This window comes from Canis lupus, chromosome 12 (genome assembly GCF_003254725.2).
Source record: "Canis lupus dingo isolate Sandy chromosome 12, ASM325472v2, whole genome shotgun sequence".
NCBI lineage: Eukaryota > Metazoa > Chordata > Mammalia > Carnivora > Canidae > Canis > Canis lupus.
In genome coordinates, this window is record NC_064254.1 from 5469153 (window position 1) to 5482068 (window position 12916).

The following is a 12916-nucleotide window of genomic DNA, read 5'->3' on the forward strand; positions in this document are numbered from 1 at the left end:
GGCTACACAGGTCCTGCTGCCTATAAACAGCTGGGATTCAACCTATTGTTGGTGTGATCCAAAACCCTTCATCCTGCGTAACCGCCCGCCATCACACCCGTCCCCTCCTCTGCAGGAGCTTGCGCTGTTCCCTACCACTCTACGCTCCCTCTTCCTTCTAGCTTCTTCATATCCCCCAACCCACGACTCCACTGCTTAGCTTCTCTCGTGGTTCCTGCCCACGCTACTCACCCTTGATTCTTCACTTCACTGGCAGGAATCTCAGCCTGCACAGTTTGGTCCTTAATTATAGACTGCCTTGTGTGGTTCTCTGGTTATTTCACATTTGCCTGTCTCATTCCCAAGAAGCCTGTGAGTGTCTGAGTTCGGGGATGGTGCGTCCACCACTCCTATCCCCTGGGCCCCCGTTACAGAGCCGGGTAATCAAATACTCAGTGGAACTGACCTAGTGTCCCAGGAAGGAGGCGGGTCTCGATGTTCCAAAAGCTGACTGAGCTCCATCCTGTCACATCCCACCTTCTAGTCCAGCGGTAAGCCTCATACCTCTCTCTGAATGCGTGCGTGTGTACACACAGATGCACACGTTTTCCCTGTCACTCACACATTTAATCCAAAGGGCTCTTCCCAGATGGAGGATCAAATTATGTATCTGGAACTATCCACCCAAGAGAGAAAACTCCTTCCTAACTGAACCCTGGGCATGGCCCTCATTGTGGATTCCAGGGGGGACCAGTGAGGCTAAGAGTTGATAGGAGTTCCCTGTGTCAGGTGAGGCATTGACATCATATCCTAACAGTGTGGAGCTGGACTGAGCACCAAGTGGGGGACTTGGTGGCTCGATTCCGATGCTGGAATGGTTTTGGGGAGAGGGGAGAGATGTGATCTTGCCAGCTTTGTAATGACATCCTAGGCAGAGGAATCTGTGGGCCGAGGAGGGGCCCTCCTCTCCAGAACCACATTGCACTGCTCCAGAGGGGGCATGACCAGTGCTTCCTGTAGCCAGCCTTGGTCCCCAAGCACCACCTCCTTGCCTTCTGGGCTCCAAATGCCTCACAGTCCTGACCCCAATGCCCCCATACCTGCCCTCCCAAGCTGCTCATTCTTGGGGTTAAATATTGCCATCTCCAATTTATCATTAGAAGAGCATGCAGTATGAAGGTCCAAACACTTAGAATGATCTAGATTTCAAACTGATTTTTTTTCCTGGATGCTGAGAAGACCACATGAGAGTCTGGGACTTGGTGAGAGGATGCTACAGCTGAGTGGGTCAGTGTTGGGCCAGGAGAAAAGCTGGAGAGCGATGGAGAGGCAGTGGAGGGTGGGGCTCTGAGGCCTGACTTCTCTTTAAAATTTTGCCGTGGCCAGTCCTGACATGTGAACAAACACACACATTCTTATGTAAGAACAAATAAAAACAATTGTGTAACACACCACACCCGCCCCCAGAGAGCCTGGGGAAGGAGTCCAGGGAGGAGTGATGTTGTCAGGGGGCATGGGTAGGAGGGAGTGTGTCCCCCCTCAGAAATCATAGCCCACATGCTGGCTTTGCCCCTGCCGGGGAAGGGACACCTTCCTCCTGGGAGAGAGGCCAGCATATAACTCCTTGGCTGCCACAGCATGTCAGAGACAGAGGCATCATCTGATAACCATCAGTGAAGGGTTTTGCAACTCTGTGTGTGAAGCCTCCTGGGCTGAGGGCTGAGCAGCGCTGCCTCTTTGGGGTGGCCCCAGTGGCGGCTGCCAACGCTGCTAGGTTTACGCAGCCTCCTGGGCCAAGGGCTGAGGAGCCTGTGCCAGAGATGAATCTAGCCACGCAATGACGCCAGGGGGGACTCGCAGACCCGAGACGCTGCTCATACATTCAGGGTGCCTTCTGCACCTTGACCTGGGCCTGAGGCCTTTGATCAGCATTTGGGACTGCCTCCTGGAGGAGCTGGATGGGCCCAGGCAGTGGCTGCTGAGCCGTCCGTGGGTGTCCCAGCCGACCCAGGAGAGACGGCCCCTTTCCAGGTGCCGGGCTAGCAGGAGAGTGCGGCCCTGACTTGCAGCAGGAGCGCAGCCCAGGAGGCAAGCCTTGCCCAGGGGCCAAGGAGATGGAAGAGCAGGTGTTCAAGGGGGACCCAGACACTCCCCATTCCATCTCCTTCTCCGGCAGTGGATTTCTCTCCTTCTACCAGGCCGGGGCTGTGGATGCCCTTCGAGACTTGGCCCCCCGGATGCTGGAAACGGCCCACCGCTTTGCTGGGACATCAGCAGGTGCAGTGGTGGCGGCTCTGGTCATCTGTGGGATTGAAATGGGTAAGGCGTTTGTTCTGGATTCCCTGGGGGAGCCTTGGGGGTGGGGGGACTCCCCAAAGTGGGGATGCTTTGGGAAACAGAGCCAGGCCTTCTGGCTGGTGGGAAGGGAAGGTTGAGAGGGATGGCAAGAAGCTGGGACATTTGAGGTTGGGGTCAGCCAGGTCCCAGTCTCTGAGCCACTGGGTGAGTGTGGACCCATCCCTCCTTCTCGGTCTCCCTCAACATTTCTGTGACACCCTGTCTGCCAGGGCCTGGGAGGGACAAAGGCAGTATCTCCCTCAAACATTCTGGTCTTGGAGTCACACCATGACACAGTCAGACACTGGGATGGAGTGTCATTCCGGTTTGGCCTCTTTTGTAGTGCACCCATCCTTGGGTGGGGCAGCACTTTATACCTTTATTACCTTGGCAGGGTAGCTTCCAGGTGGCTGGAGAAGTGGAAGCCTTGTGGCCACAGGGAACAGCCAGACTGGGAAAGAATCGGGAAGGTGTCCCTTCACCCTCTTTCCTGCTGTCCCGGGTCCCACTGCTGACCCGGAGGCCAGAAGCGCCATCCGGTGCAGGACCACCTGGCCGCCCCACATGGCAGGCCTAGCCCAGCGTCCTCACAGCTGCCTCAGATGGCAGTCATCCCTGCACTGTGCTACTGCTCAAAGGCCGTGCCCCGGGAAGCAGAAATTCTAGAGAGGGGAGACAGAAAAAAAACATTCAGACAGGCAACCTTGTGATGTCACATCAGGACACCATAAGATCTATGAATAAGATTATAGCAGGAAAGGGGCAGAGAAAAGAGAAGCTATTTTTTTTCTTTTTTTTTTTAATCAACCCAACCTTTTATCTATTTATTTATAATGTATGTATGCATGTATTTAGTCTATTACCCAGTTACCCCTTCCCTCATCCTCCTCCTCCCCCAGCAACCCTCAGTTTGTTTCCTATGATTAAGAGTCTCTTATGGTTTATCTCCCTCTCTGATTTCGTCTTGTTTTATTTTTTCCTCTCTTGCTCTATGATCCTCTGTTTTCTTTTTTCTTTTTTTTTAAAGATTTTATTTATTCATGAGAGAGAGAAAGAGAGAGAGAGAGAGGCATAGACACAGGCAGAGGGAGAAGCAGGCTCCATGCAGGGAGCCCAATGTGGGACTCGATCCCAGGACTCCAGGATCACGCCCTTGGCCAAAGGCGGGCATTTACCTGCTGAGCCACCCAGGCGTCCCTATCCTCTGTTTTCTTTCTTAAATTCCACACATGGTGGACCTCACATATGGTGAGATCATATGATAATTGTCTTTCTCTGACTGACTTATTTCCCTTAGCATAATATCCTCTCATTCCATCCATGTCATTGCAAATGGTGAGTTCCATTTTTTTGATGGCTGAGTAGTATTCCATTATATATATATACCACTTCTGTATCCATTCATCTGTCAGTGGACATCTGGGCTCTTTCCTCAGTTTTGCTATTGTGGACATTGCTGCTATAAACGTTGGGGTGCATCAGATCACCACATTTGTATCTTTGAAGTCAATACCCGGTTGTACGATTGCTGGATTGCAGGGGAACTCTATTTTCAACTTTTTGAGGAACCTCCATACTTTTTTCCAGAGTGGATGCACCAGGTTGCATTCCAGTGGGGGCTATTTTAGAAAGAGTGGTCAGGGAAGCCCTTTTGAAGGAGACAACATTCAAACAGAGACCCAAGTGCTGTGAGAGAACAAGCCATTTGAAGTGAGGGAAAGAATTTTCCAGCTGGAGGAGCATCCAGGGAGCCAGGGAGTGGGGGCAAGAAGAAAGGAGTGGGGGCAAAGGGTGGAGGGGCAGGCGGGGGTCAGATGACACCCACATGATGCCTTGTAGCCAGAGCAGCAAGCTCTGAGTCACCCTGATAGCTAAGGAGCGCAGGCAGGCTGTAAGGGGGCGAAGTGGGGAGGCAGTGAAGAGCACGTGATCCAGGTGGATTGGACCCCAGCTCTGCTGTTTCACCATGTGGACGTGAGGCAGACTATTGAATGCTCTGTGCCTCTGTTTCTGCATCTGTAAAGTGGGAATTCTACTCGTACCCAATTCCAAGAGTTGTTAAAGGGTTAACTGAGCTAGAGTGACCAGTTTATCACAGTGCCTGGCACAGGGCAACTGCGTGGGATGTGTCAACTCCCTGGTTAGGGTTTGTAAGGAACCCCAACAGCTGGGCAAAGTGCCTTAGGAGGAGAAGGGCAGCAACAAGGAGCTTAGCGGGAGACCACAGCGTGTCCAGGCAGGGGTGAGCGCAGCAGGTGTCTGGGTCTTGAGGGGCAGTAAGAAGCCAGTGGGTTTAGGATGTACTTTGAAGGTGGAGCCAGTGAGACCTGCCAAAGGGCCAGCTGCAGTGTGCGAGGAAGCGGTGCCAGCAGGCTGCCTTCCTGCCTGGGGGCCTCTGTGCTGGGTGAGAAGTCTTTCTTCATCATAAAGAATATTAGTGATGCCCATTCACTGAGTACCTCTTATGAACCAGGTAATTTTTTTACTTCTAATATTTCACAAGTAACAAATTCCTTCTCACTGTACAAAATTCAAACAATGCAAAAGTATATGTCCTTAATCCCACTCTTCCTCCTGTAGCTAGTCTAAGAGATCATTTTTTTCCAATTAAAAGCATTTTAAAATTCCAGTATAGTTAACAAAGCGTTGTATTATTTTCAGTTCAATACAGCGATTCCACAATTCTACACATTGCTCAGTGCTTATCATCTTAAGTGTACTCTTAATCCCCTTCACCTGTTCCACCCATTCCCCACCCACCTCCCCTCTGGTTGCTACCAGTTTGTTCTCCATCGTTAAGAGTCCGTTTTGGAGTTTGTCTCTTTTTCTCCTTGTTCATTTGTTTTGTTTCCTAAAGTGAAATCGCGGTATTTATCTTTTCCCTGCCTGACCTACTTCACTTAATATGCTATCCTCAAGGTCCATCCATGTCGTTGCAAATGGCAAGATTTCGTTTTTTTATGGCTGAGTAATTATCTATTCATCTCTCAATGGACTCCTGGGCTGCTATTATAAATAATCCTGCAATAAACATAGAGGTGCATATATCCTTTCAAATTAGTGTTTTTGTATTCTTTGGGTAAATACCCAGGAGTGGAATTGCTGGATCATATGGTAACTCACTTTTTAATTTTTTGAGGAACATCCATACTTTTTTCCACAGTGGCTGTACCAGTTTGCATTCCCACCAACAATGCACGAGGGTTCCCTTTTTCCCACATACTCACCGACACTTGTTTCTTGTGTTTTTGACTTTAGCCATTCTGGCAGGTGTGAAGTGATATCTCCTTGTGGTTTTGATTTGCATTTCCCTGATGATGAGTGATGTGGAGCATCTTTTCATGTGTGTTTTGGCCCTTCTACATCTTCTTTAATGCACAGAGTCCTCTTTGAATGTAGCAGTTCACTTCAGTCACACAGTAGACCCTAGAACAAGCCTTCAGAAAGGGGCTGGGTGAAAGCCCACACTCTCTTGTCTGGGAGTCACAGAATTCCTGTCCTTGGAGACATCCTGTCTCTGGGATTCTCTCCCTTTCTGGGTATGTGTGTCACTCACATGCTCCATCACTCCCACTCTCTTTGTGTCTTTATTGCGACTTCTTAAAAGACACTGTCTGAGAGAGTCTGTGGTGTTTCCACCCTCTGGCATTCAAGGATTTGCCATAATTCATTCATTTCAATCAGTTCCACCAGTACTACCAAAAACGGACTCGGCCAGGCTGCGAGAGGCATGGACAGCAAGTGAGAGGCACTAAAGCCTAGGAGGACACTTAACTGTAGGTGCGACCAAGGCCCTGACCATGCACACTGCCGGTGATCAGGACAGTAGTTCAAGGAGGAGTGAGATGCACGTGGGACTTGCCCTTGTCATTCAGCAGCATGTTTATGAGATTTATCCACGTCATTCCAGCCACCTTCATTCAGGTTAACTGCCACATAATTCACTGTTAACTAGCACTTCCTTATACCAGGCACTGTTCTAAGTCTTTGGTATATTAACTCATCCAGTCCTCACAGCAAGCCCCTGAGGTGAAAACTCTTATTGCCTCCATTTACAGAGGAGGCAACTGAGTCACAGAAGGCCTAACTAACTTGCCTACAGTAATAAAAAGAAGCATGCGGTAAAGCTGGGGTTAGAACCCAGTCTGGCCTCACCTTTTATTTACATATTTATATTTATTTTTATTAAAAAAATTTTTTTAAGATTTATTTATTTTAGAAAAAGAGAGTGTGCACAAGTGGGAGGAGGGACAGAGAGAGAGAGGCGGGGGGCGGGGAAGGAGACTCTGTGCTGAGCACAGCACCCAACGTGGGGCTCAATCTCATAATCCTGAGATCATGACCTGAGCCAAAACCGAGAACTGGACACTTAACCGACTGAGCCACCCAGGCGCCCCTGGCCTCACCTTTTAAACTACTCTGCTTCTTGACAGAGCAGGGTCAGGGAGTGCAGATGCTGGTTGTATGGCTCCTGGGGTCAGGAAGTCTCTCTGAACAGATGGAATTTGCACAGGGACCTGGAGGGGGTGAGGGAGTGAGCCACGAGAATATCTGGGGAGATCATTCTACAAAGAGGGACAAGTGACTTGTGTAACGTCCTGTTATCAGCCAGAAGCAGAGCAAGAAGCAGGACCAGATTTCCTGACTTTTATTAAGGATCTTTACCTCTTTCAGTATATATTCCATTAGGACTATATCATGGCTCATCCAGCCATTCTGTTGATGCTACAGCCTTGTTTTTGTTATAAACAACTCTGCCATGAACATCCTTGTTTGTATTTCATGCCCACATGAATGTTTCCCTAGGATATGCATTCACATTAGCATTACCAGACTAAAGTATTCTCTGAAGTGGTTGTACCAATTTAACCACTAGCAGCGTGTACAAGTTCTAATTTTCCCACAATGTCACCAGCTCTTGGTACTGTCAGACCTCAAAGTTCTAAGTCAATCTAATGAATGTGATACTATATCTCACTTTACTTTGCTTATTTAATCTTCCTACCCTGATTGGTAGTAAGCAATGTTAGGCATCTCCGTGTATTTATTGCCTGTTTGCGTGCCCTCTTCTGTGACTTACCTGTCTGCTTGTGAACTTCTCCTGCCTTTTTTCTCTACCATTATCTTGTTCTCTTTAACTTGTAGATGTTCTTGATATAGTCTGTGCATGAATTATGTCAGTTTTAAGCATTGCAGCTACACTATTCCACTCCGTGGCTTGTCTTCTTATTTAAGGATGTCTGTTTTTCACTCAGAAAATTTTAGTTTTAATATAGTCAAATGTATGAATCTTTTCCTTTTAACAACTTCTGTGTTTTAATATCTTCACTTTGTTACAATGAGTCCTATATTTTCTTTTAAAAGTTCTAAGGTGGGACACCTGGGTGGCTGAGTGGTTGAGCATCTGCCTTTGGCCCACAGCATGATCCTGGGGTCCCGGGATGGAGTCCCACATTGGGCTCCCCACAGGGAGCCTGCTTCTCCCTCTGCCTGTGTCTCTGCCTCTCTCTGTGTCTCTCATGAATAATTTTTTAAAAAAAGTTCTAAGATTTCTTGCTCTTCCATTAATCTAGCTGGAATTTATTTTGTGGCTAGTTTGAGGTCAAAATCAAAAATTTTCATTGTTTTGCCACATGATAACCAATTTCCCCACACCATTTATAGGCAACTGTTTTCACACTGGTCAGCTCCCTCTAGTTTCATTCAAGGTCCTGGATTCTCAAGGGTCCATCCCTGGAGTCTCTCTTCTCTCCCACTGGCAAATTTGTAGATTTCTGCACCACATCTCGCTGTTTTAATCACTGTAGCCTATTGTGTATGGCAATCCCTCTCTCCTCTGCTCCTTTTCTAATTTCATCTTCAACTATTGCCTCTGTTATTCATGCTCTTTCTTTCCCCCTTATGAAAGAACTTGGGATTTTAATTGAAATTATGTCTTCCCATTTATAAATATAGTCTATTTCTTCTGGCCTTTTATGTCATTTAATAAGGATTCTGTGTCTTTTATTGGATTTATTAGTTTTTGTTGCTATGAAGAATGGGTTCTTTTTTCCAATGGCATTTTCTAATCTAATCGATTATTGTTGATATAAAGGAGTGTTGATTGTTTTTGCACATCGATCTTGTTTTGAGCAAACCTGTGAATGTTCTTAATAGTTCCAAAAGTTTATTGATAGATTATTTCATATTTTATGTGTAAACAATCACCGTATCTCCATATAATCAGAGGTTCATTTCTTTTCTAGAAAATCTTTGAAGTGCCTGGGTGGCTCAGGTGGTTAAGCCTCTGATTGTTGATTTTGGCTCAGATCATGATCTTAGGGTTGCAAGATCAAGCCCCATGCTGGGCTCTGTGCTGGGCATGGGGCCTGCTTAAGATTCTCTTTCTGTCTCCCTCTGCCCCTCCCCACCATCATGTGCACATGTTCTCTCTTTCTCCCTCTCTCTTAAAAAAAAAAAAAGAATTCTCCAACACATGGCATGCAGGGCTTCTCTCCTCCCGGTCACAGCCCTCCTCTTGTTCCAGTCTGGGCTTTCTGCCCTGGGAGAGCATGTTTATTTCCCTCAAATGCTAAGGCAGCAGTGGGTCCACCTTCTGGAAAGTGTGCCAAGCTCTGTGATAGGACCAATTTGGGGTATATGAAAATGTTTGTAAAAACACTTAGCACAGTGCCTGGTTTTCATTAGTAATGCAGTAAAGGTTTCTGTTCATTCATTCATTTACTTAAAGATAGATGGTCTTAGTGACAACTGGTGGGGGATTCAGGATTTCCAAGCTGGACAAAACTGGGCCTGGGAACTTGTCCCCAGTTGCATAATTTTGAAAAATAAAATTTCTTCTTATTCAAGAATGGGGATTTGGTGGACTTAAAACCCCATCCCCGCTTTAGCTACTTAGCACCTTTTCCCCCATAAAAACTACATAAGCAAGCCCTTCCTTCCTTCCTTCCTTCCTTCCTTCCTTCCTTCCTTCCTTCCTTCCTTCCACAAGTGTTTTCTGAGCATATGCTTGGCTCTGCAGAGGACACAGAGAACACAAAATGAAACTCTGTCTTCGCCCTCACGGAACTTACAGTCTACTCAAACTCAAAGGCAGCTGCTGAGTAGGTACAACACAAGAGAGTTCCAACTGAATGTTGAACAATTCAAAGGGTTAGGAGAGCAGAGGAAGGGAACAACACCTCCAATGGTAGGAAGCCTCGCGGAAGTGGCATCTGAGCTGGCACTTCAAAGATGAGGAGAAGCTCCACAGGGAGGGATAGGTAGGGCAGGAGCCTAGCCTTCTAATGAGGACCAGGCATTACAGCACAACAGTAACACAACGGGGGAAACGTGATGCCTCCAGGAGGTGGTGAACTGAGCAGGTTGGCTGATGTCGGGGCCTTGTGCGAGAGTCACAGAAGCAGCTTTGTCTCAGCAAGAGTTGCCCAAGACGGGAAAGAACTGGTCCTGAAGAAAGGAGCACCTGCCCTCGGAGAGGCCCACACAGAACCTGGAAGCCACCTGTCTGGTTGCTGCTCCCATGGGTCCCCTTCATTTGGTGCAGTCACTGAGATGACCCATAAACCCGAGGACTCCAGATTCCAAGACCTAAAGGAACAGGGAAAAATATTATTTATCTTGTGACTCATCGTAAACATAATTCTAAAAACAAGAAAAGTTTCCATGATAGGATACTATCCATACATGCCATAATTTTATTTTATTTTATTTTATTTTATTTTATTTTATTTTATTTTAAAGACTTTATTTATTTGAGAGAGAGAGTGTGTGAGAGAGCACAAGCCAGGTGGGGAGGGGCAAAGGGAGGGGGAGAAGCAGACTCCTCATTGAGCAGGGAGCCCCAACACAGGGCTCGATCCCAGGACCCTGAGATCATGACCTGAGCTGAAGGCAGATGCTTAACCGACTGAGCCACGCAGGCTCGCCTCAAATGCCATAATTTTAATATTCTCTTCCTGTCATTAAAACGACTTCCATTAAATCAGTGGTCCTCTCAGCTGCATATTCGAATCACCGGGGTGCTTTCAAAATGTCCACTGCCCAGGCTTCTCACCAAGTGAATTAATCACATTCCCCCAGGATAGAACCCAGGCTCTAGTGTTTATTCAACCCCCAGCAGATTCCACTGTGCAGCCACGGTGGTGACCCAGTACGCGTTGAAAACCTACGTGTACCACTTCCCTAAGACTCTATGAATGTCTGACCAGGCAGTGGGAATGGGTTGGGCATTTCATATGCAAACCTGCAAAACGCCCATCACAGTCCTGGACTAATGGCATTTCTCTGTCTGATTATTAATGGGGAATGGCTTTTCCCAGGATAAAGAGAAACTGTTGCCTTAGGTTGGATTAGATTCTGTGAATTCCTCTGGCTGGGCCATAAATGAGGAAGACTGATTTTGTGAAGGGGTTGGTCCATCCCTTTCTCTTGGACCATCCCCAGGTTGAAACCACTTTTCAGAGAAGCCAGTGGACACCCCTGGCCCAGAGCCTCCCCTGGCTGTCTTTATTTTTCTCCTTTACAACCCCCTCCTGGCCTTTAACTTGCAAAAAACAGCTTTATTGAGATATAATTCACATACTGTACAATTCACCCATTTAAATCATGCAACAGAATGGCTTTTAGTATATTCACAAAGTGGTACATCCATTATTGCAATCAATTATAGAACATTTTAATTACCTCCAAAAGAAAGCCTAGATACCTTAGCTGTGTCACCTCTCAATTCCTATATTCCCCCCAAGCATCTGACAGTCGATAATCTACTTTCTGTCTCTGTAGATTTGTTTAATCTGGACATTTCATATCAATGGCATCACACAATATATGGTCTTTTGTGTTCAATTTCTTTTATTTATTTATGCATTCTAAAATATTTTTTCCTTAGATTTTATTTATTTATTTGAGAGAGCGAGTGAGAACAAGCCCGGGGGTGAGTAGGGGGGCAGAGGGTGAGGGAGAAGCAGACTCCTTGCTGAGCAGGGAGCTCTATCCCAGGATCCCGGGATCATGACCTAAGCTAAAGGCGGATGCTTAACTGACCCAACCACCCTAGGTGTCCCTCAGTTAATTTAGCAGAATGTTTTCAAATGCATCGTATTATAGCCTGTGCTAGTGTTTCATTCCTTTTTATTGTTGAATAATATTCTATTGTGTGGATATGACATTTTATTTATTTATTCATCGGGTGATTTACATTCGGGTTGTCTTTGCTTTGGGCTATTATGAATAATGCTGCTATAAACCTTCATGTACATTTTTAACACTTATTAATAACTTTTTTAATGAAAAAATTTCAAACATGTTGGAGAGGGCAATACCTCGACCCCCAAGGACCCACGTTATAACTTTAGTAGTTAATTACCAGCATTTACCAACTGGATTTCAACCACAGACTCCCCGCCCCACTTTGTTTTGTTTTGTTTTTTATATTTTTTGTTTTGTAATGATTTTAAGCTCAGATGGAAGTTGCATGGAGCCTCGCCAGGCTCTGTTTTCTGTGCCAGTGTTCCAGAGCATGTATCTCTGTGCAGATAAGGACTGTGAGCCTGAGGAAACCCAAGGGAATGGGACAGGTTGATCTGCTTGCAGCACAGAGAGTGTGTGTGTGTGGGGTGGGGGGTAGGCACCTGCTTGGTAGAGGGGACTGTTCTCCAGCTCTTCCCCCCTGGGTGAGGGGAGGGACCAGGAGACAGAGCTGCCTTTCAACTGAGATCATCAAATGACTTTGTTTTGTTCTCTAAAAGTAATTATCTTCCAATATTGTCACACTGCCTTCTCAAAAATGCCAACCCTGGCCTCTACTCTCACCACCTCCAAACACCCAAACCACTAAATAAAATATTAAAAGGGTGGGGCCCAGGATCCGGGCTGGGTTTGGGAGCTTTTCTTTTCACTTCCACAGTAGGCAGTCTCAGGAGATGTCAGTTCTCTACCTCTTTGGTGGAGCTGTTTCCTCTCTGAGGAATGCCATCTCTGCTTCTCTCCCTGTGGATCAGCTCTCCATCCTCCAAGTGAATCCTGATTCCCTTCAGGCACTGAATCCCTGGTGTTCCCACAGCCGGCTCTAGGATAGGCTTGTCTCAAAGGCCGGAATCGCCAGGGGAAAGGGCACCTGACTAGGAATAAGGCTCTCGGGACTCTGAGAACTGGAATGTCCCACAGTCAGATTATGAGCCTAGCTTGCCACATGCATTATTTTCACATGGTCTTTCACAGTAGAGTTTAGTAGGGAGGGAGGTGCTACAGGGCCTGGGCAGGGCACCACGGCACCGTTACATCCTCCATGTAAAATGACCTTCTGGTTTTCTCTCGAGAGATGTTACCCTCCCAAGACACCTTCCCATTTTACCCTACTGGATCTCTTTCCATGATCTCTAGTTTACCCACAGAATCTATCCACCTGTCCTAGCACTTGATATACAATCTTATTTCAGATGCTGCATCTTATTTCATCAGCTAGATTGGTTGAGCAATCTGAGATCTTATGGGTCCCAAGGCTTCACAGACTGCTTGTCAAACAAGAAATCTTGATAAACTCCTCACGATTGCTGGCCATGGGCAGGCATGACCTTGAATGGGTTTTCGCATTTCTATT

At 46.8% G+C, this 12916-nt stretch overlaps 1 protein-coding gene across 4 annotated transcripts in view; it reads left to right on the forward strand.

Moving 5' to 3' along the window:
• The first annotated feature begins 1459 nt into the window (after positions 1-1459).
• Positions 1460-12916, forward strand: part of PNPLA1 (patatin like phospholipase domain containing 1) — a 45118-nt gene continuing 33661 nt past the window's right edge. For all 4 annotated transcript variants that reach the window (XM_035698065.2, XM_035698067.2, XM_035698066.2 and 1 more), the window contains exon 1: positions 1460-2298. In XM_035698065.2, the coding sequence (XP_035553958.2) occupies positions 2094-2298 (205 nt within the window). In that variant the 5' untranslated portion in view covers positions 1460-2093. The remainder of the gene's footprint in view (positions 2299-12916) is intronic.